At 43.6% G+C, this 26,164-nt stretch overlaps 1 protein-coding gene across 1 annotated transcript in view; it reads left to right on the top strand.

The window, feature by feature from the left end:
* Nucleotides 1–26,164, top strand: part of LOC126361126 (glucose dehydrogenase [FAD, quinone]-like) — a 187,468-nt gene that overhangs the window by 46,256 nt on the left and 115,048 nt on the right. The window contains exons 2-3 of the mRNA XM_050007767.1: nucleotides 451–702; nucleotides 15,461–15,643. Coding sequence (XP_049863724.1) covers nucleotides 451–702; nucleotides 15,461–15,643 — 435 coding nt within the window. The remainder of the gene's footprint in view (nucleotides 1–450; nucleotides 703–15,460; nucleotides 15,644–26,164) is intronic.

Below are 26,164 nucleotides of genomic sequence, written 5' to 3' on the forward strand. Positions count from 1 at the left end.
ACTGTTTCAAATAACCCTTACTAAAGATTGAACTTGTAACCTGGCACTCCAGGGATTCCTTGTGTTACAAACGTCTTAAATGTACCGGTCTGCTACAGGACCGTTAAGCCCCATAAGATTTCACACACATCATTTGCTACAGGACCACAGCTCGTGATCTGGTAGCTAGCGTAGCTGACTCTGGAACACCGGGGTCCGGTGTCCGATTCTTTGCCGGATCCGGAAGTTTCCCAGCACAGGGTCGCGGTGTTGCTGTTTTCCTCCTCATTTCATTGTCATTCGGGGAAAAGTGCCGCGAGTGGACAGTGAAAAAGCTTTAGGTCCCTACAAACCCAATATCACCACCATTGTCGTCGTCTGCTGTAGCCCCGTAACAAGTACTCCCTGTTGTCTTCGTTTTAATTTGTAACACGTGACGCCTTGGTGAAAGCGGCGCCGGCGCTGTTGCAGGGCTTGTGCGGCTGCAGCGCCGGGGCACCCTCCTACCTGGGCCCGTCGCTAGCGGGCACGTGCGGGCCGGGGGCGTTCGCGCTCTTCATGGGCCTGCTGGATAGCTTCCTGCGGCGCCAGTGCGACATCGCAGACCCGTGCGGCCGCGTGCGAGAGCCCGACCCGCTGGCGCTGCGCGTCGGCGCACCCTACGACTTCGTCGTCGTGGGCGGCGGCAGCGCGGGCTCCGCGGTCGCCGCCAGGCTCTCCGAGGTGAGGCGACCGAGCAGTCGGAGGCAGAGTAACTCAAGTTCTATGGATTTCGTGGCTCTGTCTCATCTTTAACAGAGTGCAAAATGTTGTGCTGAATATTTCAAACCATATTCGTTTTATAAATTTACTGATGCCCACGCAAACAAACTTGTTAGTTCAGACAATGTTGGAAGGGTAGAAAATTTTTGTGACTGAGGAAAAATCACTAAGTGAATCCCACAGGATTCAGTTTTGGATCCATTCCTATTCCTTCGACTGGGTGCTCTATAATTCTCCTTACAAACTTCTAGATCTTGTAGAGAGAAATGAGTAGATAAAGTTCTGAATTGGACCCGTACTACATTCGTTGGGAAACATGATGATAATGCGACCACTTTTACGAAAAGTAGTTATTTGGCATGATCCAGTATATCACTTGTTTTACAATTCCACTGATTAATGACCAAAGAAACGAACAGGAAACTTAACCAGTTTTCAGAAGTACTGTTGTCTACATTTTAAGTTGAACCTTTTTTGTACTTTCAAAAGGAGGGTTAGCGATCGGATCCACTACAAGAAAGGTTCCTTAGGACGACAGCACAGTTCGGTTTGCCGGATGGAGTGTGCGAGCGGTTCTAGGCGGTACAGTCTGGAACCGCGCGACCGCCACGGTCGCAGGATCGAATCCTGCCTCGGGAAGTAAGTTGTAGGGGACTGATGACCTCAGTTGTTAAGTGCCATAGTGCTCAGAGCCATTTGAACCGAAATTCGGTTTACGCATTGTACCTACGAAAGATGTTCTGGTACACTTGCTCTGTCACACCTGGTGTCTCTGCAATCTGTCATGCAGCGGCGACACTTGTGCCATCAGATCTTCTTGTCTCTACACGAGTCTCTCAAAGCAACTCTTCACTCGGTCCCATAAGAAAAAGTTAAGTGAAGTGAAATCCGATGATCGCGGACGCCTTACGATTAGACAACTATCTGTGTCCGAATCGCTGGTCCAGATGTTCCAGAACATGGCGTGAAAAGTGAGCGGATGCGCCTACAGAGTGAGCCATAGGCCTTGACAAACGTTCAGCAGCACACCATCCAACACTTTCTGTAGGAAGGTGAAATGGGGTGTAAGCAAGTATGGTCCAATCACATGGCCGTCCACACTGATACCAAATCTCCGTTGGAATCCCTGGACATGCGTGGCACATGGGCTTCGCAGACAAAGCTGTTTAGAGAATTGAGAACATAGACAATAGCAAAATTTCGTTCATCTTGAAGAGTTCGTTGATACATCAGCACAGAAACTGCCTACAGAAATCAAAGCGTGGAACAAAATCGCCTGGCATTAGTGACTGCATCTTTTGGCGGTGCGAATGTAGTTGTAGACAGTGCATGGACCAAATCCACTGCACTCACAATTGCTCACGTCATCATTGTCGGGTTCTCTTCAACGGGATGCAGAAGGGCCTCTCCCATTTCGGGTGCGAGACATGACCTAGGAGTCAGGCCGCTGACATTGGCTACCCATTTTTCGAAGCCGATGCGTAATGTTGGTGAAAATGGTATGCAATGGACTCTGACGTTGTGGATAACGATGTCGATAAAAGGGACGAGCTGCCCTGCCATTACCGTGACCTTCACCATACAAAGGACTATGTTGATGTATTCTGCAAACGTGTACTCAACTAAGTAGCTGTAGTACTCATAAACAAGTAAATGAGGCTCGAACCAGGTCTTAGAGGTAGAACAAACTGAAATGACATCAGCCGATGTGACTTATGAACTCCCCCCCACCCCACCCTGATGGCTATCCATCTAGCAGACATGTTTTCAAACGGCCGTAGCACGGAAATGGTACGTTTCTGGACACTGATTTTAGTTCAAAATACTGTCAACTAAGTCCTGTCTATAAGTTCTAGAACTTTGAAAGGGAAGTTACAGAGCACCCTGTATAAAATCGATGTATGCAGTATGTACAAAAATTCGCGCAATCGGACTTCGCAGTGCGATTCCTCATTAGCTCTTACCAAATTTCGTCTTTAGCTTTTCCAGCACTAGATGAATGTTAAATATTGGAAATCTGGCAGCACTGTAATCACATGTACGGTAACTCCCTTTGGCAGCATATAGGCGTACTGCAGTGCAGATGGTACAGTGAACAGCGTTTTGGATTGCATGCAGGAGGTCAAGTGCTCGATTCTGGATCAAAGCATATTTGTTTTTATTTACCAATTTCATTCTGACGTGTAATACTTAAGTATACACCGTTTCTTATACCAGACGACATTTACATAGTACAGTGTTTTGTAATGGTGAACATAACAAAAACACGGTCGGAAAATCAGAAATAGACGGTTTAAGCAAATGATTTGTCACAGGACAGAATAGCTACAGAAACAATTTCAATTTATAGGTGCTAAACATAATTGCACAGTTAAATCACTCAACATCATTTATACAACAAGAAGTACGTCTGCTTAGGGGTAACAAATTAGCAACCAGTGACAATAATAATTTCATTATTAATGACCGTATTACGTTTACAAAAGAATACGTTTCCCCCAGATCAGATGTTCAGAACGGCGTTCCTGCACGTCCAAACACTGCGCGACTCTCTGGATCATACAGCTTTGGACTCTTCGTAAGATGGCTGCATCCACAAATACAAGAGCAACATGAAGGCGAGCTATCAGTTCTTCCACATATGTACGCGTAGTAGAATACACGTGATCCTTCTAGTGTCCGACGAGTAGGAAATCCGAGGTGAACGCAGAGGCCATACAATTGGACATCTCCGTCCGAGCCACTTCCCTGGAAATGTTCTGCCTAAATGCCGTTGCGCTTCAGTTACAAAGTGTGGAGGTGCACCATAAAGTTGGAACCATAACCTCTGCCGAACATTAAGTAGAACATCTTCCAGCGCGTCGACAAATAGTTTGCGAGGGGTGCATGTTACCTTTGTGCAGTCAATCGGTCAGGCAGTAAGTAGGGACCACCGGTCAGGCAGTAAGTAGGGACCGAAACTCCTGTCTTCCAATATTCAGGCGCAGACGTTGATGTCAAAGCGAACTCGATATCCACGGTTGCCGGTGACGTGCGTGTTATCGTCAAACCAATGGTGGGCAATATGCGTATTGAAGAGGCCGTCACGAGTGAACGCTGCTTCTTCTGACCATATTACAGCGTTTATGAAGTTGTCGCTGGGTACTTGTTGGAACCATTCGCAGAATTGTATCCTCAGACGACGGTCTGTAGGTAGTGTTGTTGAGATAAAGAATAATTATAAGGGTGCAGCTCATGCTCGTGAAGCACGTCTACGACGGTGTGTTGCGAGACACGCAGCTGCCTTGCTGCCGTACGTGTACTATGCTGCGATCCTTGGTGTATGACATCCAGAATAGCTTCCTCAGTAGCTGGAGTACGGAGAGTCCACGGACGAGCTCTGTCATGTGATGGTGGAAGGAGAGAACCTTCTTCCAGAAGGCGAACCTCCAGACGACGTAACATATTTTTATATGGATGACGTCCAGAAGCATATTCTCGGGCGGCACTAACAGCGAGGTTATCAGGTGCACCAAAGACCAGAAGCACATACAAATAATCATCATTTGTACACGCCATCTGCGACACTGTTTTAGAGTAACACAAGAAGAAAATACGATATTTGTGTGGTTGTGCATGGGGTCAGTCTGGAGCACTTTGCTCTGTTAGCAACTAGTCCCTGTCTTGTGAAAAGCGCATGCAGTATAAAAACGTCTTTAGTCGCAGCAGGCTGTTCCAGCTAACGCGCGCCACTTCTCTTACAGTTTGTGTTCTGCATTATTCATCCAGACCCTGATAATTATGAAATGTTCGTTTTCGAATTACGCGGTTCCGTTAAAGGTAATGGATGTGATGTTTCCACAATTCCATAGATTACAATGGTAACAGAAATAATAACAATAATAACAATCGTAGTAGTAGTAACGCATGGGGATACTTACTAAACAACATGCGCTTACCAGACTCAATGTTGAAAGGCATAAATGGTTGTTAAATGGTGGTAATACATGCAAATGGTAACCGAGCTTGGAAATTATTTGCAAAGCAAGATGCAAGCCCTACTATTGACGAAAATCCCCAACGAACTGTAGTTGACCTGAACGTGGCATGAATAGTAGTTGTTACTAATCGTGGGACCATTGGGGGAGAGTACAAAGCAAACAGGTTTGAAATCTAGTAGATTTAGTGTGCAAGACAACTTGCGTCCGCGACGTGCAAACGGCTTCTTTAAAAGTTGACCAGTGAAAACGATTGTACTTCCATTTCTGTGTTCGCAGTACGTAAAGGCAAATGTTTTGAAGACGACCCACGGCAATCGCTGAATGACGATTAAGACACCACATACCGTACCACGCTGACTACTTTTAGCAAATAAAAACAAATAAAAACAAACATGTGTCGACTCAGAATCGAACTCTCGACCTCCTGCATGCTAATCTAAAACGCTATCTACTGCATCAACTGCACGTTGACAAGGAAGTTACGGTACAAGTGATTACAGTTTGGACATATTGCGAATCATCATTTACTGACAGAAATACGCGCGTGACAAGATTTTATGACAGACATTTTTGTATTTCTAGTACGTTCGTCCCGCACCTATTTGCTGTTTAGACATTTGATAGGAACTTTTATCGACATTATAAGTTTCCGGGCTAGCTGTGTAATACGCCAAGACAGGTAACCTGTGCATAAGAATTATCGGAGAAGAATCCACAACATTGTTGCCATTGTCGGAGAGTCGTACGGAACAGTGCAGGTCACTCTCAGACTTAAATTCAGCGTGCGATTTGTTGCGGCCAAGTTCGCCCCCTGGCTGCCGACTCAGGTGCAGAGAGAACACCGCGTCGTTGTCCTCCAGGACCTTTGTCAGCGTGCCGTGGATGACCTTCATGTCGAGGATCTCCGCGGGTGACTAAACGTCAAAGGTCGCTGTTTTGACGCCATAGCGAGAATCCAGCGCGAATCGCGGAAGATGCTTGACGCGCTTCAAAAATACTTCCAGGTCGCATTCCTGCTTTAGCAAAAACGTTGGCACCGCTATACAGCTATATGAAGTATTTTGAATTTATAGTCTGTAACGTATGTAAGTAAGGCACTTGCTTGTAAACGGAGACAGTCTCGAAACTTTTTGATATCCTTCTAGTATTGTTTTGTAAGATAAAATCGGCAGACAAAATATAAAATTACAGTATTAAAAGTATTATGTTGATAAAAATAATAGTATTAGTTTAATGATTAATACAATATAAAAATATAGATAAAAAACACAATATTCTCATACAAAACACATCTGTGTAGAAAACATAACAACACTAATCAGTTGCAGCAATGGAATTTCTTGAAACTGTGGTTAACAATGTTTACAATGAGATTACGTATAAATTTCGTGGTACTCTTACAAGGATATCTTGGCGTGGCACTTGTTAGTAATTAAAAAAATCTTCATTAGTAATAGAGTTGCTTAAGGATAGCAAAAACGGAACGCTTGTGTGAAATCCTACTTTCAGGCGCCATAGCTGTTGGAACAAAAGTCTCCTGTTTCTTTCCCTTTGCATGTGGTGCCTTCTGCACAGCTGGTGCACTCGTTATAGACAGGATTATTCCGTGATAATGTTAAAAGACTGCAGGGATGATGGACAAGGTTAAATGTATCAATTCGAGGTAAGGTACCCTCATCCAGAAACGGCACAGCCGAAAGTTAAGAGCAAAATCACGAACAGTCCACGGGTGTACTGCCGGTCCGTAGTGTCCAATGGGCACAATATTTCTGCGATCAGACATGCCGCCATCGTCAGGTGCGCTGAAGAAAGGAGCTCCTGAGGGCAGGCGGCCGTCTTAAATCCCCTCCCCTCCCGAGGCGTTCAGGATAACGAACTTCCTAAACCAGGTCTTTCGCTTGCACAAAGCAAGCACCGGAACTTACTGCGCACAGAATACAGGGTGATTCAAAAAGAATACCACAACTTTAGGAATTTAAAACTCTGCAACGACAAAAGGCAGTGATAAGCACTATCTGTCGGTGAATTAAGGGAGCTATAAAGTTTCATTTAGTTGTACATTTGTTCGCTTGAGGCGGTGTTGACTAGGCGTCAGCGTCAGTTGATGCTAAGATGGCGACCGCTCAACAGAAAGCTTTTTGTGTTATTGAGTACGGCAGAAGTGAATAGACGACAGTTGTTTAGCGTGCATTTCGAACGAAGTATGGTGTTAAACCTCCTGATAGGTGGTGTATTAAACGTTGGTATAAACAGTTTACAGAGAATGGGTGTTTGTGCAAAGGGAAAAGTTCTGGACGGCCGAGAACGAGTGATGAAAATGTAGCACGCATCCAGCAAGCATTTGTTCGCAGCCCAGGAAAATATCAGCAGGATGGAGCACCACCACATTGGCACTTATCAGTCCGTAACTACCTAAACGTCAACTACCAGAGGCGATGGATCGGCCGCCAGGCAGCCCGTGACAGAGCACTTCATCAATGGCCTCCAAGAAGCCCTGATCTTACCCTCTTGTGGGGGTATGTTAAGGATATGGTGTTTCAGCCACCTCTCCTAGCCACCATTGATGATTTGAAACGAGAAATAACAGCAGCTATCCAAACTGTTACGCCTGATATGCTACAGAGTGTGGAACGAATTGGAGTATCGGGTTGATATTGCTCGAGTGTCTGGAGGGGGCCATATTGAACATCTCTGAACTTGTTTTTGAGTGAAATAAAAACCTTTTTAAATACTCTTTGTAATGATGTATAACAGAAGGTTATATTATGTTTCTTTCATTAAATACACATTTTTAAAGTTGTGGTATTCTTTTTGAATCACCCTGTATACTCTGAAAACTGCAAGAGTTCGACTACCAAACCTGAAACTGAAGCCCGCCAAAGTGGCCGAGCGGTTCTAGGCGCTTCAGTCTGGAGCCGTGCGGTCGCTACTGTTGCAGGTTCGAATCCTGCCTCGGGCATGGATGTATGTGATGTCCTTAGGTTAGTTAGGTTTAAGTAGTTCTAAGTTCTAATGGACTGATAACCTCAGATGTTAAGTCGCATAGTGCTCAGAGCCATTTGAACCATTTGAAACTGAACTAGCAGATCAAAAGTGTACATGAGTTGGAATAGCTACACAGTAACGGACATTGACATACTCACCATCGCTCTTTAGAGTACCGTCTTCACCCACCAATGGTCCAGTAAATAAAATGTCGTGTGGCTAGGGCCTTCCGTCGGGTAGACCGTTCGCCGGGTGCAAGTCTTTTGATTCGATACCACTTAGGCGACTTGCGCGTCGATGAGGATGAAATGATGATGATTACGGCAACACATAGGCCCTGAAAGGAGAAAATCTCCGGCCAAGCCGGAAATCGAACCCGGGCCCTAGGATTGACATTTTGTCCCGCTGACCACTCAGCTACCGGTGGCGGACACCAAAGGTTCAGCACTGATTGCCGAGAGAACGCTTTCCCTGCAGGTAGCCAGAAGAGACCAGAGGGGCCCTTTACACCACCAAATTAACTATGTCGAATGGCTACCGAAAGGATACAAATCTCTTTGCCTTGACTGAAAAAAAACTACGTTGGCTATACTGTTGCTATCACAGCAGACAGCCAGATGTTGCACTGCCACCATATATAAAACAAATTCAACATACACACTCACTCACTCATTCATACAGATGACAAAGAGGGAAATGAAATTTGGGAGCAAAAAATGTAATATTGGATACTTAGTGGAAAAACTGATACTGTAATGGAATTATATACCACTGAATGGGGACAAACACTAAGTACAAAATTGAATTACACATAATTGAGCGTGACAGCACAAAATACCAGTTCAACAGTATGAAACGAAACCAACAGAGACGTTTAAACGCGCCGCCCTGTCCTTGAGGCGATCTATGCTAAGGACGCCCCACAGCTGAAACGACAGATGGATCTTTCAAGAGGAAGAAGAGTACGGTGTTGGATGAAAAGCTCTTGAATGTGTCTGATGCAGCAGACGTATCACAAGAAATAAAGCAATGCACGCAACACTGAATAATTAACTGCGAGGAAGATTTGTGGAAGACTGGTGGTGCACTTAACGAATTCTGTCTGAGAGCAATAGCGGAAAAAATGTTCTAGTGCTCTATAGGTGGGTTTGACAATGTCAGAATTAGAACAACCAGAAAAGTGGACAGTGTTATGATTATTAAACATAAACCAATTAATTTCGTGCGCTGATTTGTAGCTGTGATTAGAAATGGACTACGAAACTGCAGTTATGTGCTGCGTAAGAACATCTTACGTAATAAAAAAAAGGAAGTCTGGAGATATTTATAAAGGTCAGTTAAATGAAAGTGAGAGAGCTGGAAGAAAATAAGTAAAGTGTTACTATTTTAAACGTGGTCGCCATAGCCGTTAATACATTCACGCCACTGTGAGACAAGATGGTCACTGCCATCATAGAAAAATGTTTGCGGTTGCCTATGGAGCTACGATTGCACCCAGGCGGCCACCTCTTCGACCGAAGCAAATCAACGGCCTTGGATGTCTTTCTTCTAGGCTCAAAAAATATGGAAATCGCATGGGGATAGATCGGGACGGTATGGAGGATGTGTAAGGGCTTCCCAGCGGAACTTCCGCAGTGTAATCGAAACAACAGGCACGCTAACTCCTCGATGGTCAGTTTTCCATACCTGTTTGTCTCGCGGCAAGGGGCCCGTTTCTTATAGAATTTCTGGAACGTGGCGCCACAATTAACGCACAGTCGTACGTGGACATACTGCAAAAATTAAAGCGCACCATCAAGTCCAAACGGTCAGAAGTGATGGACAGCAGCATTTTGTTGCAGAACAGTAACTTGCAACATGTTTCTAAGCCGTGTATGCCTGCTTATTTTGTACGCTCGCTCACATTGTTACACAATTCTAAAGTGCTGAAAAAGGGCATCGGCTACCTGAAACCGGTAAAGACACAAAATTTTGCTTTGTGTAACTGTCGATTTTTTCAACAAATTGATGTCTGTCGTTTCCCAGCAGAGGTTTTCAATTTAGCTCGATGAACAACCGAAAACCACACTTCGCGTATGACGCAACGAGATCAGACTGAACGTTCCGACGAGCAAAGGTTTCTTTCCATACACTGTACCAGGTTCTCAGTTATTCGATGTCGCTGAATCACGTTTCAGTTTGCATACCAGACGGCTACTCTTCTTGTGAATGACTGTCTTCCAGCGTTATCCTCTCAAGAGCGCAGTAGAGAAATCACGACACCAAGGCAAGATCCACAGAAAATAGTGTTACGGAACTCTGTTTTCATGGTCCTAATGCTCTTCGCTTCCCGTCGCAACAGACAATTCACAGGCTATTAACCGCAGCCATGGAAGTATTCGATGCTTGCACACCAGACCTGCCTGGACCTATCCAGGCAACGGTTAGCGGCTAGTAAGCAACAGAACCTTTTAATAGCTAGCACTTGCTGCGATAGAGGAATGTGAATCTTTCCACGCTCAATACGAGAAACCGAGTTAGTCTCAGTGGACCTACGAGAATGATACCGGAGCGGTCATGACGGCTTCGATTGCCGCGGCCGCGTATGGTTGTGAAAGGATCAGTGCTGTAGTGGAATAACCTCGGCCGTATAAAACTCACTTGTTAGCTTCACAACTAATTTCGAGACCTCGTTCCATTTTCACGAATCCCATCACATAGCTAGAGATGATGACTGGAGTTTAAATGACGCCATATGACTGATTTATGGCCACTTTTTTGAAAATTGTGGGTGCATCATCACTAACAGAGCAAACTGACACGGGTGGAAGTACACATTAACAGAAGCACAAACGTTTCAGTAAACATGGGTCCGCCAAGGAGCTATTTGCGACACAACTGCGAATGTATGGTTAGTAGCCGCCACAGAGTTCAGTGTAAAATATTGTCCTAGTCGCTACAAGTTTATTTGAAATTCAAATGTTTCGTTTTAAGTCCCCACATGATTGATATTAAATTTGACGAACACTTACATGCTGTTCATCTTGTTCGTGGAGAATATCACAGCTTGTAGTAGTCGAGAGATTGTCTCACTTTTTCTACTTTGGCTGTTATTTATTTAATGTTTCTTTCTATTCCCAATCGGATTCGGCTTATGGAGGCATCTTCTAGTGACTACGTGTATGGAAAAGCACAACATGTTACCAAAGTGAAGTGAGCACACGAAGATGTGAAGATAAATTATCAGAAAACTAGATGCCTTTAAAATTGCCAAATACCTAAGTTGGCAGCATCTTCACAGTCTGTGTCTCCATTCGTTTCAGTCTGCAGAATGCTACTATACTAACAGTTTTGACAGTTTTGACATTTGGTTTGTGCACATTAGGTGGGAATTGTGCAAAGCTATAATTTATTTATTCATCTCTAGGAGAATTATCTTGACCAAAGATAAAAAAGTCGGCGTCTAATTAACACCGCCCAAAGACAGGACCAAACAACTGTGTCGTGACGTCATAGCCAGCACCAAAAGAATTTTGTGGTTCGCAAAATAAGCGACTTTTGTGTTGATCCGTGAATGAGTTTAGTTGACAGAGAAAACACATAGTTTTGTGCATAGCATATACAACAGACAGATACACTTGTAAACACCGACGTCTTTGAAAAATGCACTTTTTTCGCATGTGTGAACTGTTAGGGACGTGTGGGACGGTTTGAAACGTACTGTGGTTGATCAGGAAAACATTCACAAACTTCCAAACAGTATTTGTATACATTAACACGGAGACATGCACAGTTAGTTGTATCCACAAAATGTTTATTTCCAGTACAGCTTCAACAACAAATTCAGTGGCTACGATTTCGTTTTGTTTAATGTAACTCCTTTTAGATAGACATCCACTTTCATGTAATTATCAATCGCATTACACCCAAAGTAATGCGATTGCACACATAGATCGAAACACAAAGAAATAATACTCGTCTTCCACTATTTTCACGAGTTCCTATGTGAAGATATTACATTAACGTCATCCTTGCGTTCTTGAAGGCTATCATATGAATTATTTTTTTAAATACTCATTACGGCATTCCACACTGATCTTGATGCTCTGTAGCAGTACGAGCTGCTGCCGACACCGTGATTGGTCCTTCTGGTCTCTCTCTGGATGCTCCTGTAGCTGAAGATAGGTAGATGGGACGATCGGTATTTGAAGGAAATCGTGGTTTCGAAACTGAAGCAGCTGTGTTTATTACGACTGTGGCACATACATCCCACATAATGCCGCTAGCCGTTAAATGCTTGTGACACACCTGAAAAATGAGCAATGAAGAACGTTAGAGAACATTAATCGTTACACACCGAAGCGCCAAAGAAGGTATTATAGGCACGTATATTCAGATACAGAGATATGTAAACAGACAAAATACGGCACTGCGGTCGGTAACGGCTATATAAGACAACTGCCTGGTGCAGCTGTTACGTCGGTTACTGCTGCTACAGTGGCAGTTTATCACGATTTAATCTCCAAAATCGCTGCGACCGGGAAAAGATCCTGCAAGAACGGGACCAACGACGACTGAAGAGAATCGTACAGCGTGACAGAAGTGCAACTATTCCGCAAATTGCTGCAGATTTCAGCGCTGGGTCATCAACAAATGTCAGCTTGCGAACAAATCAACGAAACATCACCGATATGGGTTTTCGGAGCCAAAGGCCCACTAGCGTACTTTTGATGACTGCACGACACAAGGCTTTGCGCCGCGCCTGGGCTCGTCAACACCGACATTGGACTGTTGATGACTGGAAACATGTTGCCTGGTCGGACGAGTCTCATTTCAAATTGTACCGAGCGGATGGACGTGTACTGGTATGGAGACAACCTCATGAATCCATGAACCCTGCATGTCAGCAGGTAGAAGCTCGGTAACGGTGTGGGACTTGTGCAGTGAAGTGACACGTCTAGATGGGACTCTGGCAGGTGACACATACGTAAGCATCCTGCCTGATCACTTGCATCCATTCATGTCCATTGCACATTCCGAGGGACTTCAGCAATTCCAGCAGGACAGTGCGACATCCCACAAGTGCAGAACTACTACAGAGTGGCTCCAGGTACACTCTTCTGCGTTTAAACACTTCCGCTGGCCACCAAACTCCCCAGGCATGAACATTATTGAGTATATCAGGGATGCCTTGCAACGTGCTGCTCAGAAGAGATCTCCACCCTGTCATACGGATTTCTGGACAGGCCTGCAGGATTCAAGGTGTCAGTTCCTCCAGCACGACTTCAGACATTAGTTGAGTACATGCCATATCGTGTTGCGGCTCGTGGGGGCCCTACGCAATACTATGTAGGTGTACCAGTTTCTTTGGTTCTTCTGTGTATATTCAAGCCAAGTGACCAGGCAAATAATAATATATTATAGTCCAAAACATGCATTACTAAATTACATTCAAAACAAAATTACTACTGAGTAATGAATAACTGTGAAATGCTACCTTGGAACTGAACGGGACCATTTCTGTCCCATTACACTCTCTTTAGAAAACTGCAATACATGAAGTTTTTTGCTGTCTAATTAGCGTTACTTTTTGGGACACAATACTTCATAAGCATAATAGAGGTGAAACTGCATAAACACACATTATATTGTGTTAAACTCATATAAACACAACTCTGTGTCCTTAAATGAGAATCTCGTAACGACCACATCCCACAACGATTTTTCTATACTCAACACGTTGCTGATACAACAAAAGAGCTATTGACATTCGCAGCATCTCGCTGACGTCACAGTTTTTAGTTCTTGCATTTCTTCTGTTTTTCCATTCAGGTGGTGTTGATGTAGTAACCTCATTGTGTACATAAAAAATAATATTATGAAATAAAATTATTGTAGTGTTTCAAAATGGATGTTCAAGAATTTAAGTTTCACTTAACAAGTAAGTTTCTTTCTCACCGTAGAAATTACTTATGATTAATGTGGGAATTACGAACGGAATCGCTGTTTTCGTCTTGTTCATTCTTACATAAAGTAACAGCAAAATTGTCGAAATATCGTTTGTTCTTCATTTTAATTCCCTCATTGGTAAGTCTGTCTGGCCGCTTTTTAGAATGACTGGAAATTTCTGTTTCAATTTCTTTCATAACATTTATTTTCTTCCCTTTTATTGTGTGATGAAAGATTACGAATTTGTCTGTATCTGCGATTTGATTTCATGGTTCTGTCCATGCATCAATCACATATATAGTAACGCTGTATATTATGAGAACGGTAAGGAATATTCTGAAACGTCATTCATTTTCTACCGATGGTTCAGAAAGGTACACGTATTTGTAAATCGTTTTCCAAAGACTTCTAGATTACAGTGACAAGTTCATTGCATCTAGAACCTCGGAGTCTTATGCATAAGTCTACTTGAAATCCATACAGTACATTTTTGAGTCTCACTATAGCTGTAACTCAACCGATGAAGAGCGGTAGAATTGTACAGCGAACAATAATGTTGCAAAATTTACCGTTCTCATTGACTACGTTGCTTAGTTATTGGGGGACGTTTATGAAATTGACCGAAAACGTTAGTTATCAATTTATTTATTAGTAGAGTTCATGGACAATAAATTCCCAAAATTTAGATTATGAAATCGCATTCAAAGTGCTCGAAAAATAATTAAATGTTTGCTGCAACCATCCTGCCACGCCGACTTTTCGAAGTAACACATCATTATTAGCTCGATGAACAATGATACTGTGGAGTGCTTTGAAGCAAACGTGCATGGCATACATCTGTGATATATAAACTTTGGTATTATAGATAATCTGTGACTCTGTTCCGTATCTTAAAAACAATAGGAACCCAGCTGCTTTGTTAACGAGGAAGTAGTTTTGCCAAATCTTCATGTCCTACAATTGTCAGAATTGCAATTTATGATGCAGTTCCTGTATTTAACTATGGGAACGTAGGGAGGATGAAGGTATTATAAAAACTGACTTTAAGATAGGAAATTTAACTCGAGATATCTTGAGAAAAATAGATTTACAGCGCCTCTGTGCAGCTAAAAACTTAGTTGACGACCTGGTAAAGGAAAGAAGACAGGAAACAAGACACCAGAAGTGAAACCTAGGAGGGAAAGAGGACCCCGAGTACAAATCTGGGGCCTTCTGAAGAGATGTTAGGTTAAAAAATGTTAGGTTAAACTGTAAACTGCATATCCTGAAAATTATGTTTTTATTTCAGTAAACCTAATGAAAGTTGACTCACAAATATATTTTGAAACTCAGAGCGGAATCAGAATTGGGTGAAAGTGCTTGGAATTGTGAATGAATTTTATATTATACTTATAGAATTATAATTAAACATATTAAAATTCTCCTATTTGATATGTTCAAAAAACCTCATGAGACAGGCTTACTATATGCAAAGAGATTAAACAGAGAAAATTCTTTAGAAACCTTTGAATTGTTTGTGAGCAAAGATACATACATTTTTTTTTAAATTAAACTTTTAAATTCCATAATAAAAGTTAAATTTATATAATCCAAGGAGCCTAACAGTAAATGTGTTAATTTCTTGTAAAAGATGGTATAAAATTTCATTGCCGTATCTTAAAATTGTGAACTTGGTGCATCTTCTAAATTGTGTGTGCGACCTTCTGTAGCCCTTGTTTATTATGTTTGTCCAGCCCTGCGTTCGTAACAGAAAGTAATCGCTTAGCTAGGTTTCCCTAGTTACGGTGTAGGGATTTCGGCAGTGACTGGTGTGTTCCGTGCTGCAGGTACCGGAGTGGCGCGTGCTGCTGCTGGAGGCCGGTGGGGATGAGCCGCCGGGCTCTGCGGTGCCGTCCATGGTGATCAACTACCACGGCAACCCGGAGCTGGACTGGAACTACAAGACCGAGCCCGAGAAAGCCGCCTGTCTCGGCTACCCCGAGCAGCGCTGCGACTGGCCCCGGGGGAAGGTAACGCAAGTTCCCATCACTGTCCAGCCGCGCACACGCACAACTAGCAGCTTCCCGTTCCTCATTACGAGCACCGCACAAGGAAGTAAACACATTAGTTCAACTGTCAAGCACGTGTAACTGTTTGTTCCTGTACGTATTAGTCGACCACAATATTATTGCACCTGGAAGTGAAGGCAGTTAGGTCGGCTTATCTTGAGTTTCTATCGTGATATTTGACGGGAACACGCTGAACCACTTGACAGTATATCCACAGCTGTCTTGAAATCATTCACAGTGCGATGTATTTTCCATAGTCACCGCTGTACTTGTTTACTGTAACGGCCAAGGGAGGCAACAACACCGTGGTCGAGTAGTAGTTGAAAGTGTTTCGTCTTGTCTTCTTCTCGTCGCATCGAAATAAATGTTTACTGACACCGTCCACGTTATGGGGCGAGCAGAGACGCTTGCTATTTCCGTACCTGACGTAATGTCCCTAGTGCCGCCAAAGAAACATACATCAACAGATCAGCACCGTAACCACGTCTATTAGAGAAAGCGCGTAGTTAATGTCAATACATGTGCTTTTATCCTCAAAACAATGTTGAACAATAAATTCTTATACTTGGCAATCCTGGCCAGTATGTACTTAAAAATATCATATATTTCTTCCAAGAGCTGACAGTAAATATTTCCTTATCACAATCAGTTTCCCTCCTCCGACCATCTTCAGGTATCCTGTATATCAAAGTGGAAAATACATGAAGTGTTTTCCAAATTAACAGTCAATATAAAGCTTCGACAGAAAATCATGACCAACAACGGTAGTTCAGCAGAAAATGAAGAGATGGAGTAAGTATATGAAGATATTGAACGAGTATTTCACTATATAAAGGGGGATGAAAATCTAATAATCTTGGTTGATTCGAATGAGGTTCTGTTGAGTGGAATGAAAGAAAAGGTTACGGCAGAATATGTTCTACGCAGCATAAACGAGAAGGGACAAACACTAATTGAGGTCCGCAATAAATTTCAGCTAATAATAGCGAATACTGTTTTCAGTAATCAGCAGAGGAGGAAATATACTTGGAAAACGTGCGGAGGCACAGGAATATTTCAGATGGATTGCATAATATTCAGACAGAGCTTTCGACATCAGATATTTCGGTGTAAGGCGTACCCACTAGCAGATATATGCTTAGATCATGATTTATTAATGAAGAAGAGTTCACTGAAGTTTAAGAGAAACCGTCGGAAGAATCAGTGTGAAAGGAGGCGAGATACTGAAGAACCGAGCAAAGACGATAACGTTTGAATTTCACTAAAGATGTAGATTTGGCAAAAAAATGTTACAGTATACAAGTCAGTCAAAGAGGAGTGGGAACCTCTAAAAACGTTAATCACGGATGTTGGGCATAGGTCCAAGAAAGATAACTGCGAATAAACCTTGGCTAACAGAAGAGATGCTTCAGCTTATCGATGAAAATTGGAGAAACAAAACTCTTCATGGAAAGACAGGAATACAGCGATGCGCATGTACCTCACTTATAAATGAAATACTCGTAAATATGAAGTTCAGGGGGGCGAAGGGAAAATGGCTGCAGAAAATATGTGAAGAAATCGAAAATGACATGATCGTCGGAAGGACTAAATCAGCACACAGAAAACTCAAAACAGTCCTCGATGGAATTAAAAGCAAGGGTGTTAATATTGTAGTAAAAAGAGAATTGCACTATTAAATTCAAAAGAGAGAGTAGAGAGGTGGAAAGAGTAGACCGAAGGTCTCTATGAGGCCGAGGACTTGTCTGATGCCGAACCAAAACAATCGGGAGTTGACAGGGAAAGGCAGGGGTTCTATCGTTAAAGCCAGAATTTCAAAAAGCTCAGGATGATTCCAGATCAAATAAAGCAGAACGGATAAATAAGATTTCATCGGAATTTCAAAAATCATTGGTAGAAACGGGAACCATACGACTGTTCAAGTTGCTCCGAGACTGGTGACGTACCCTTAGAGTTCCAGAAAAGTGTCATCCACACAATTCCGAAGATATAGGAAGAGAAAGCAGGCGCGAAAGCTATCGCACAATCAACATCTCATGTATCCAAGCTGCTGACAAGAATACAATACAGAATGGGAAAGAAAACTGAGGATATGGTATACGGTGCCCAGTTTGGGTTAAGTAAGGTAAAGGAACCAAAGAGGAAATTCAGGGTTTGCTGCTGAAAATGGAAGCAAGAATGAAGAAAAACCAAGAAACGCTCATCTGACTTGTCGATTTAGAGAAAATGGTCGGCAAGATGAAACGGTGCAAGATGTTCGAAATCCTGAGACAAATGGAAGTAAATTAAACTCATGTTCGTAAATTAAGGATAATTGCAGAATGTGGTGCCACACAACGTGGCACTACACAAAACTGGCGCTAATGGCATAGGCACATAGGGAGCACCTACGACACAGATCTGCAAGTCCACGGTATCGGTGATGAGTTGAGAAAAACGTCCCGAAACACATGTGCTTCAAAATACCACTGTTTCCTGGGCATGTACCCCGACATCAGTATGGGATATGATCACCATGAACACGTACACAGGCTGCACAACGGATTGGCATACTCTGGATCAGGTGGTCGAGGAGTTGTTGGGGTATAGCCACCCATTGTTGCACCAGTGCCTGTCGGACGTCCTGAACTGTCCTAGGAGTTTGGGGGCGTGCAGCGATACGCCGACCGAGAGCATCCCATACGTGCTCGAGGGGGTTTAGGTCTGAAGAACAGGCAAGCCACTTCATTCGCCTGATATCTTCTGTTTCAAGGTACTCCTCCACGATGGCAGCTCGGTGAGGAAGTGCGTTATCATCCATCAGGAGGACGGTGGGACCCACTGAACCCCTGAAAAGGCGGACATACTGGTGCAAAATGACGTCCAGACACACCAGACCTGTTACAGTTCCTCTGTCAATGACCTGCAGGGGTGTACGTGCACCAATCATAATCCCACCCCACACCATCAAACCACGACCTCCATACAGGTCCCTTTCAAGGATATTAAGGGGTTGGTATCTGGTTTCTGGTTCATGCCAGATGAAAACCCGGCTAGAATCACTGTTCAGACTCTACCTGGACTCGTCCGTGAACATAATCTGGGACCACCGTTCCAATGATCATGTACTGTGTTCTTGGCACCAGGCTTTACGGGCTCTCCTGTGACCAGGGGTCAGTGGAATGCACCTTGCAAGTCTCTCAGCGAATAAACCCTGATGTTCAGTCGTCTGTAGACTGTGTGTCTGGAGACAACTGTTCCGGTGGCTGCAGTAAGATCCCGAGCAAGGTTATCTGTAGTACTTCGTGGCCGTCTGCGGGCACTGATGATGAGATATCGGTCTTCTTGTGGTGTTGTACACTGTGGACGTCCCGTACTGTAGCGCCTGGACACGTTTCCTGACTCCTGGAATCGTTGCCATAATCTAGAAATCACACATTGTGGTAGACGGAGAGCCCGTGCTACGACCTGCTGTGTTTGACCAGCCTCGAGTCGCCCTTGTATTCTACCCCACATAACATCATCAATATGCGTTATTTGACCCATTTTCAACACACTGTCACCATTAGCACGTCTCAAAACGCGTGCAAACTTACTCGCTCCACCGTACTCTGACATGCACCAACACACCTCTGCGTATGTGGACTGCTGCCAGCGCCACCGTGCGACGACTACAGGTCAAATGCACCGCATAGTCATACCCCGAGGTGGTTTAAACCCTCAGACCGCTCACTAGAGCGTTTTTTCACCATTTATCAGCATTGTCCTTAATCTATGAGCATCAATGTAGATGGAAAGACGCGTTAAGTATTAATATGTACAAGAATCAAGACGGAACAATATGAATATAAGACCAAGGAAGAAGCGCTGCGCCGGCCGAAGTGGTCGAGCGGTTCTATGCGCTTCAGTCTGGATCGCGCGACCGCTACGGTCGCAGGTTCGAATCCTGCCTCGGGCATGGATGTGTGTGATGTCCTTAGGTTAGTTAGGTTTAAGTAGTTCTAAGTTCTAGGGGCCTGATGAACTCAGATGTTAAGTTCCCTTCCAAGGAACCATGCCAGCATTTGCCTGAAGTGATTTAGAGAAATCACAGAAGAGAATCCAGGCGTATGAAATCCTGCGCAACAAAAAAATGTCGAAAATCAGTTGGATTGATAAGATAAGGAATGAGGAAGATCACAGAATCTGCGAAGAAGGGAACATATGGTAAACACTGACAGGAAGAAAGGGCAAGATGATGAGACATGAGTTAAGGCATCTGGGAATAACCTCCATGAATAAGAGGGAACTGTAGAAGGTTAAAACTAGAGAGGAAAGAGTGAGATTGGGATAGCAACAGAAAAATAAGTAAAGTAAGTGAAGTAATCGCACTGACGCAGTGGACTTAACGATTTACTTAACTACGCTGCATTTATATAGCGTTACCTGTCAGTAAGTCGTAAAATATGTTACATTGTCAGTAACAAAATATACAAAACTCTGTCAGTGTTCCTTTTATGCACATAGTGTGGTTCTAAGATATTGAATGGAGGCACTCAGAAAACTGACGACTACACAGCGTTTTACCATATGTATTAGCAGAGGCGGTAAAACACAAAAAACCAAGAATATTCCAGCAGCGACTGAGCAGCGCTTCTGCATGACGGCAGCACTTTGCGCCAGCCAGGGCGGTACTAGAGTATTGGCTATTTTTCGTGTTTTACTGCTCATGTAAATATAAATCGATAAAATAATATCGCTCTAGGTTAATTTGTGACCGCTCTAATAACTTGGCATGTAAAATTCCGCTTTAAAAATCATTTTGTTTGTAATGGGAAACAAACCGACGCTTTCCGTCTACAGTGGCCGTCGAATGAACTTACTGCAGAAACGAAACTGCTAATATCTGCCGAAACATCAGATAAAATACATCTGATGATTCTTAGGATGGACACCCTTCACATAAATTGAGCAAAAAGTGTATTATGTAAATTGAAAGTTTGGTTCATAAAAGAGACTTGGCTGACTCCATTTGCAAAGTAACATGGAGATACGTGTATTGCAGTTATTGTAACAATATTCTTGTAATTGACAAAATGAAACTTTATTACTGTTACAGATCATTCAGTTTGTCTAATATGTCAGCAATAATTTAGATAACAGGATACTGTCGTTAACTGTGAGCACTAGTTCAGAACTATTATACGGTTTGGAATACTTCTTTAAACGTAGGTTGTCCTCCACACATGGGTCAGATTGGTTATGCTTTTAAAGATATAGACTCCGTATGGCTGATATGAGTAAACTGCACTCGGTAAAACTGCTGATCACATATGATGTAGCCGGTCGCGGTGACAGAGCGGTTCTAGGCGCTTCAGTCCAGACTGCTACGGTCGCAGGTTCGAGTCCTGCCTCGGGCATGGATATGTGTGATGTCCTTAGCTTAGTTAGGTTTAAGTAGTTCTAAGTTCTAGGGGGCTGATGACCTCAGATGTTAAGTCCCATAGTGCTCAGACCCATTTGAACCATTTTTTTTTTAAACACACCGCGAAAGGTAATTTGGCATCTTAGCATTAGAGTAAATATTTCGAAACGATGATATATAAATACACTCCTGGAAATGGAAAAAAGAACACATTGACACCGGTGTGTCAGACCCACCATACTTCCTCCGGACACTGCGAGAAGACTGTACAAGCAATGATCGCACGCACGGCACAGCGGACACACCAGGAACCGCGGTGTTGGCCGTCGAATGGCGCTAGCTGCGCACCATTTGTGCACCGCCGCCGTCAGTGTCAGCCAGTTTACCGTGGCATACGTAGCTCCATCGCAGTCTTTAACACTGGTAGCATGCCGCGACAGCGTGGACGTGAACCGTATGTGCAGTTGACGGACTTTGAGCGAGGGCGTATAGTGGGCATGCGGGAGGCCGGGTGGACGTACCGCCGAATTGCTCAACACGTGGGGCGTGAGGTCTCCACAGTACATCGATGTTGTCGCCAGTGGTCAGCGGAAGGTGCACGTGCCCGTCGACCTGGGACCGGACCGCAGCGACGCACGGATGCACGCCAAGACCGTAGGATCCTACGCAGTGCCGTAGGGGACCGCACCGCCACTTCCCAGCAAATTAGGGACACTGTTGCTCCTGGGGTATCGGCGAGGACCATTCGCAACCGTCTCCATGAAGCTGGGCTACGGTCTCGCACACCGTTAGGCCGTCTTCCGCTCACGCCCCAACATCGTGCAGCCCGCCTCCAGTGGTGTCGCGACAGGCGTGAATGGAGGGACGAATGGAGACGTGTCGTCTTCAGCGATAAGAGTCGCTTCTGCCTTGGTGCCAATGATGGTCGTATGCGTGTTTGGCGCCGTGCAGGTGAGCGCCACAATCAGGACTGCATACGACCGAGGCACACAGGGCCAACACCCGGCATCATGGTGTGGGGAGCGATCTCCTACACTGGCCGTACACCTCTGGTGATCGTCGAGGGGACACTGAATAGTGCACAGTACATCCAAACCGTCGTCTAACCCATCGTTCTACCATTCCTAGACCGGCAAGGGAACTTGCTGTTCCAACAGGACAATGCACATCCGCATGTATCCCGTGCCACCCAACGTGCTCTAGAAGGTGTAAATCAACTACCCTGGCTAGCAAGATCTCCGGATCTGTCCCCCATTGAGCATGTTTGGGACTGGATGAAGCGTCGTCTCACGCGGTCTGCACGTCCAGCACGAACGCTGGTCCAACTGAGGCGCCAGGTGGAAATGGCATGGCAAGCCGTTCCACAGGACTACATCCAGCATCTCTACGATCGTCTCCATGTGAGAATAGCAGCCTGCATTGCTGCGAAAGGTGGATATACACTGTACTAGTGCCGACATTGTGCATGCTCTGTTGCGTGTGTCTATGTGCCTGTGGTTCTGTCAGTGTGATCATGTGATGTATCTGACCCCAGGAATGTGTCAATAAAGTTTCCCCTTCCTGGGACAATGAATTCACGGTGTTCTTATTTTAATTTCCAGGAGTGTATATATTTTTCATAAAAGAGTTCTTGAAACCGATGCTCTAAACGGCTATTTCAAATTCACCACCCAAAGGGTCTGACGATAAAACAGGTATATCTCTCTCGGTGGGAAAGAAAAGAGCTTTTAGATGTCTTTTGATCTGGTAAGACATTCACCATATTTTGATGATGTCACAAGGACATTTGAGGCATCATAAAGAGATCGTTGAGTTCTCGGACCAACTCACCGTCAGGTTCTTTTCAAGCTACGTTAAGGTGGGTGGTCAGTGTGGAAAAAAAAAGAACTAGTTTTGAGTGTCGTACCCGAGAGCAAGAAAGTTGTTCAGTTGGTGATCCCAAATGGCTCGGCGGCACAGGTACAGCCGTTTATGGATTACTGCTTTTGATGTTTGAAGATTTTTAGATCTAGTTCTGTTGAATGATTATGTCAATTGCCGCTTGAGAAACAGTTTGTAATGCTGCAATCACTAGCACATAATTTTTTTCACAATGGCTTACTTATATAGATGGACCAACAGTGAAAATTGGGAATCCTGCTGAATTTTGTTTTATATTGGTTTCAACTAGAAAAAAATGATAAAATCATTAATTTAGATCGTAAAATAGCAATTGAAAAGACAAAATGAATGTGAGTAAAATAAGCCATTAGAACCATAATCCTTAGATATTTAACTTGGCATATTGAAAATACTCAGACAGCAAAACGTGTACAACTTGTTTATCAAATGCGCTATTTTAGAAAACAGGTTTATTATACATGGATGTATGTCGCTTGAATGCGTCTGTAAATTGTTGTATCAAAAGTTTTAAGTTTTCAGTATTAGGTATTGGTGGTGAGGTGAGGTGAGTTGCAAGATTTTAAATTATTAAAAAAATATATCATACAGTTTCCAAAAACGTTAATTCCATGTCAACTTTTATGCGAAAAACATTTTTATATGTAATCGTTTCGGAGATATTGCCTCCAAACCGAAAAAGCCAAATTGCTTCTCGAGGTGTTTTCTACGCCTTAAAATCGTTCAAATGGCTCTGAGCACTATGTGACTTAACTTCTGAGGTCATCAGTCGCCTAGAAATTAGAACTAATTAAACCTAACCAACCTAAGGACATCACACACATCCATGCCCGAGGCAGGATTCGAACCTGCGACCATCGCGGTCACCCGGCTCCAAACTATAGAGCCTAGAACCGCACGGCCACTCCGGCCGGATTTTACGCCTTAAAAATGAAATAATGCACAAACTAAAAAAGTATGTATTGCGTTATTTTCACCACTCTATATGCCCGCCAAGTTTCATCAAGATCGTTTACTTACACTTGGGAATGTTCTGTTTTTAGTGCTACCTCTTGCAAATCTTTCCGTTTTTACGTATCCATTAATACTGAAAAGCTTTCACACTGACATCGTGAAGTAACCACGGGGTTTTTGTGTAATGGAGTGTAGTTTATCTGGATAGTTCGCACTCAGCGCAGCTTGGCAGTCCCTGGATCAACGACATTACTGTGAAAGTCTGAACTCCTCAGCCGCGTAAACAGGTCCCCGTGACCGTTAATTTCTACGGAAGCGGCCGTAACGGGATTGAAATGCCTGCCGCTGCTGCTGCTGCTGCAATCGATACATAACAAGTGAACGCACAGTAACAGGCGAGCCTTCTCCAGGTGGCTCAGAGGTGGTTCTCTTCTCAAAACATCTTGAAAACCCTGCCGGTTGACACAGCTAGTCCCCTAAAATTTGAGTCCGCTCAATACAGCTCGGGATCACAGCATGAAGATTATGGATGCTAATGTCATTTTAGTGTTAATATTGCACTTATCTAACTAGTTATCTCTGCATGTAAGAGTAACTTTCCTGACTGGATGACTGAGCCATTACAGACCAACCTAAACCACTAAGGATACAAACTGGAAATGTGGGGAGGCTGTTGATCTTAAAGGCGTCGTTCAATAAGTTATTTTTGGAAAATTCCACCTCCAAGGGCCAGAAGTAGGAATGAAATATTTTTTGAAAATGTCGCTGTTAAGTCAATTTTGAAGCTAGAACTACGAAAATTGGTATTTGGTTTCTCAGCTAGAAAATAAAAAAAGAAAGTGTTCCAGGGTTTTTGGAAATTCATCCCCTAAGGGGGTGAAGTAGCGGATGAGGCTTCCGTGTGATCTGTGGCAGTAATCGAATGCACCGTGGCTGTTGTGGAATACGTGAACATTATTGCGAACTATACGCATCCCTTACTGTCTGATGTCTTCCGCGACGGCGATGGCATCTTCCCACAGGATAAGTATCCTGGTCATAAATCCAAAATCGTGCTAGAGTAGTTTGACAGTGAAGTTACGTTGATGTCTTGGTCATCAAATTTCTGTGATGTGGACCCGATAGAACGCACCTGGGACTGTATGTGGAGCCATTGCCTCCACATGCCACCGGCCTGTATTTTATGGAAATTGCGTTACACGTTGCCACTTACCTTCGAAACCTGCCAACCACTTGCACAATCCATGTCAGTCATAATCGTTGCTGTATTTCGTTCTGAAGATGGACCAACAAAAATGGCTCTGAGCACTATGGGACTCAACATCTGAGGTCAACAGTCCACTAGAACTTAGAACTACTTAAACCTAACTAACCTAAGGACGTCACACACATACATGCCCGAGGCAGGATTCGAACCTGCGACCGTAGCGGTCGCGCGGTTCCAGACTGTAGCGCCTAGAACCGCTCGGCCACACCGGCCGGCGATGAATCAACATCAGATGGTCACAATGTTTTGGCTAATCATTGTATATTTGGAGATTTTACAGCTCTATGCTTTCTCCTAAGATACCTTCCAGGGCCACAAAGGACATAAACTTGTTGGGGGGAGTCCTCCACACATATCGCACAGCTGACTGTCGGATGTTTGTGTTAAGAGTCAGCATACGTGGTGTTTAGTCATGTTTCCTGTCGTGAAGTGACGAATTATTGAAGATCTTGCCACAATGCAAAAGAATCCAGACTGTATGACTATATAAGGAAAAGCGTTTCAAAACGCTAGTAGCAATCAAAATAGATAGACAGTTTTATTTCATTAACGTTGGAATACTATCATCAGTAAGCAAAATATATGTTTAATTAATGATATTGTTTAGAAACGATGGGAAAATTTTTATGACATAGATATGTGCATATGAGCAAGTGTAATAAAAATCTTGAACTGCGAGCGAAATCCCGATAACATGAGCTAATAAAACGGATAAATGACTCAGATTAACACGACCCAGAAAATTGGAAAAATGAGGAACTCCTAAATCATTATGTACCTTTATCAAGAAAATCCTCGAAACAATAAAACTGGAAATAAACTGAATAGCGGTACATACAACATCAGTGTAAAGTGTAGGCCTAAACACTGGGATTAATCACGAGTGTTCGAGCTATATAGAACATCGAGATAAAGTTACTTCAAAAAGATTCTGCCTGTAGTTAATGACTGTGATGAATACGTATTTACACGTCGCTAC

The sequence above is a fragment of the Schistocerca gregaria genome, chromosome 1, assembly GCF_023897955.1.
Source record: "Schistocerca gregaria isolate iqSchGreg1 chromosome 1, iqSchGreg1.2, whole genome shotgun sequence".
Lineage (NCBI taxonomy): Eukaryota > Metazoa > Arthropoda > Insecta > Orthoptera > Acrididae > Schistocerca > Schistocerca gregaria.